Raw genomic sequence first — 1,150 nt, forward strand, 5'->3', positions numbered from 1 at the left:
GCGCTGCCAGCGCGAGTTCAAGCGCCTGGCCGACCTGGCCCGGCACGCGCAGGTGCACGCGGGCGGCCCCGCGCCTCACCCCTGCCCCCGCTGCCCGCGCCGTTTCTCGCGCGCCTACAGCCTCCTGCGCCACCAGCGGTGCCACCGGGCCGAGCTGGAGCGCGCCGCCGCCCTACAGGCGCTCCAGGCCCAGGCGCCACAGCCCCCTCCGCCCCTGCGCGCAGAGCAGGAAGAACCCGAGCTGCCGCTGTCCGTCTCCAACATCAAGGAGGAACCCCCCTCTCCGGGGACCCCTGCCCGGTCTCCACCCGCGCCCCCCGTATTTCTCAGCGCCTCCTGCTTCGACAGTCAAGACCACTCCGCCTTCGAGATGGAGGAGGAAGAGGTGGACAGCAAGGCCCACCTGCGCGGGTTGGGGGGCCTGGCTTCCTGACCCTCACAGTGGTCGCCACCCCCACCCCCACCCCTTTGAGCTCCCTCCGGGTTTGCAATATGGAGGAGGGGAATTGAAGGCAAGGTCCCTTTTCCACTCTCCCACCTGTCTGTCCCCTCCCCCCCTGACACTAAGGAGGTGTCCTGCACTGCCAGGCCCACCCCAGGGACACCTCCCACCCCACGCTGGTTAGAAACCCCTCACTCCAACACGTGTCTTGAGGCAGGATAGGCTTGGAGAAGGAGAGACCGGACAACTGACTGAGGGACAGAGGCCGGTAGGGGACCCCCTGCCGGCGGCCACACCCACCCACACACTGGACACCATCACGCTCTTTGGAACGGCCAGACCTGGGGGTCCCCAGTGGGCAAAGGTTCATCCCTGTCCCTTTGTCTGTCTGAATAAATGTGCGTCTGTGGAACGTGAAGAGAGTGCGGCTCTCTATGGGGGCGGGGGCGGGGGTGGGGGTGGGACAGCGACAGGGGTCTGGGATGAGGTGGCGTTTTCCCACCAGGCTTAGTGCTTGGAGGTAGGGTGGAAAACCCAAGCCAAGCGCACACGGGGTCAGCATACCAGTCCTTCAGTTGCCCGAAGAAATAAACCAACTGCATTTCCCAGGGAATTGATTTCACCTCAGAGTGATCCTATAGCAGCGGTTCTCAACCTTCCTAATGCCGCGACCCTTTCATACAGTTCCTCATGTTGTGATGACCCCCC

The 1,150-nt window shown here is 64.6% G+C and overlaps 1 protein-coding gene across 1 annotated transcript in view; it reads left to right on the plus strand.

Annotated features, from left to right (window-relative positions):
- Positions 1 to 860, plus strand: part of ZNF579 (zinc finger protein 579) — a 33,092-nt gene extending 32,232 nt beyond the window's left edge. Inside the window, exon 3 of the mRNA XM_004715715.2 lies at positions 3 to 860. Coding sequence (XP_004715772.2) covers positions 3 to 433 — 431 coding nt within the window. The 3' untranslated portion in view covers positions 434 to 860. The remainder of the gene's footprint in view (positions 1 to 2) is intronic.
- The last annotated feature ends 290 nt before the right edge of the window (positions 861 to 1,150 follow it).

The sequence above is a fragment of the Echinops telfairi genome, unplaced genomic scaffold (assembly GCF_000313985.2).
Source record: "Echinops telfairi isolate 266 unplaced genomic scaffold, ASM31398v2 ScPeMD7_655;HRSCAF=1070, whole genome shotgun sequence".
Lineage (NCBI taxonomy): Eukaryota > Metazoa > Chordata > Mammalia > Afrosoricida > Tenrecidae > Echinops > Echinops telfairi.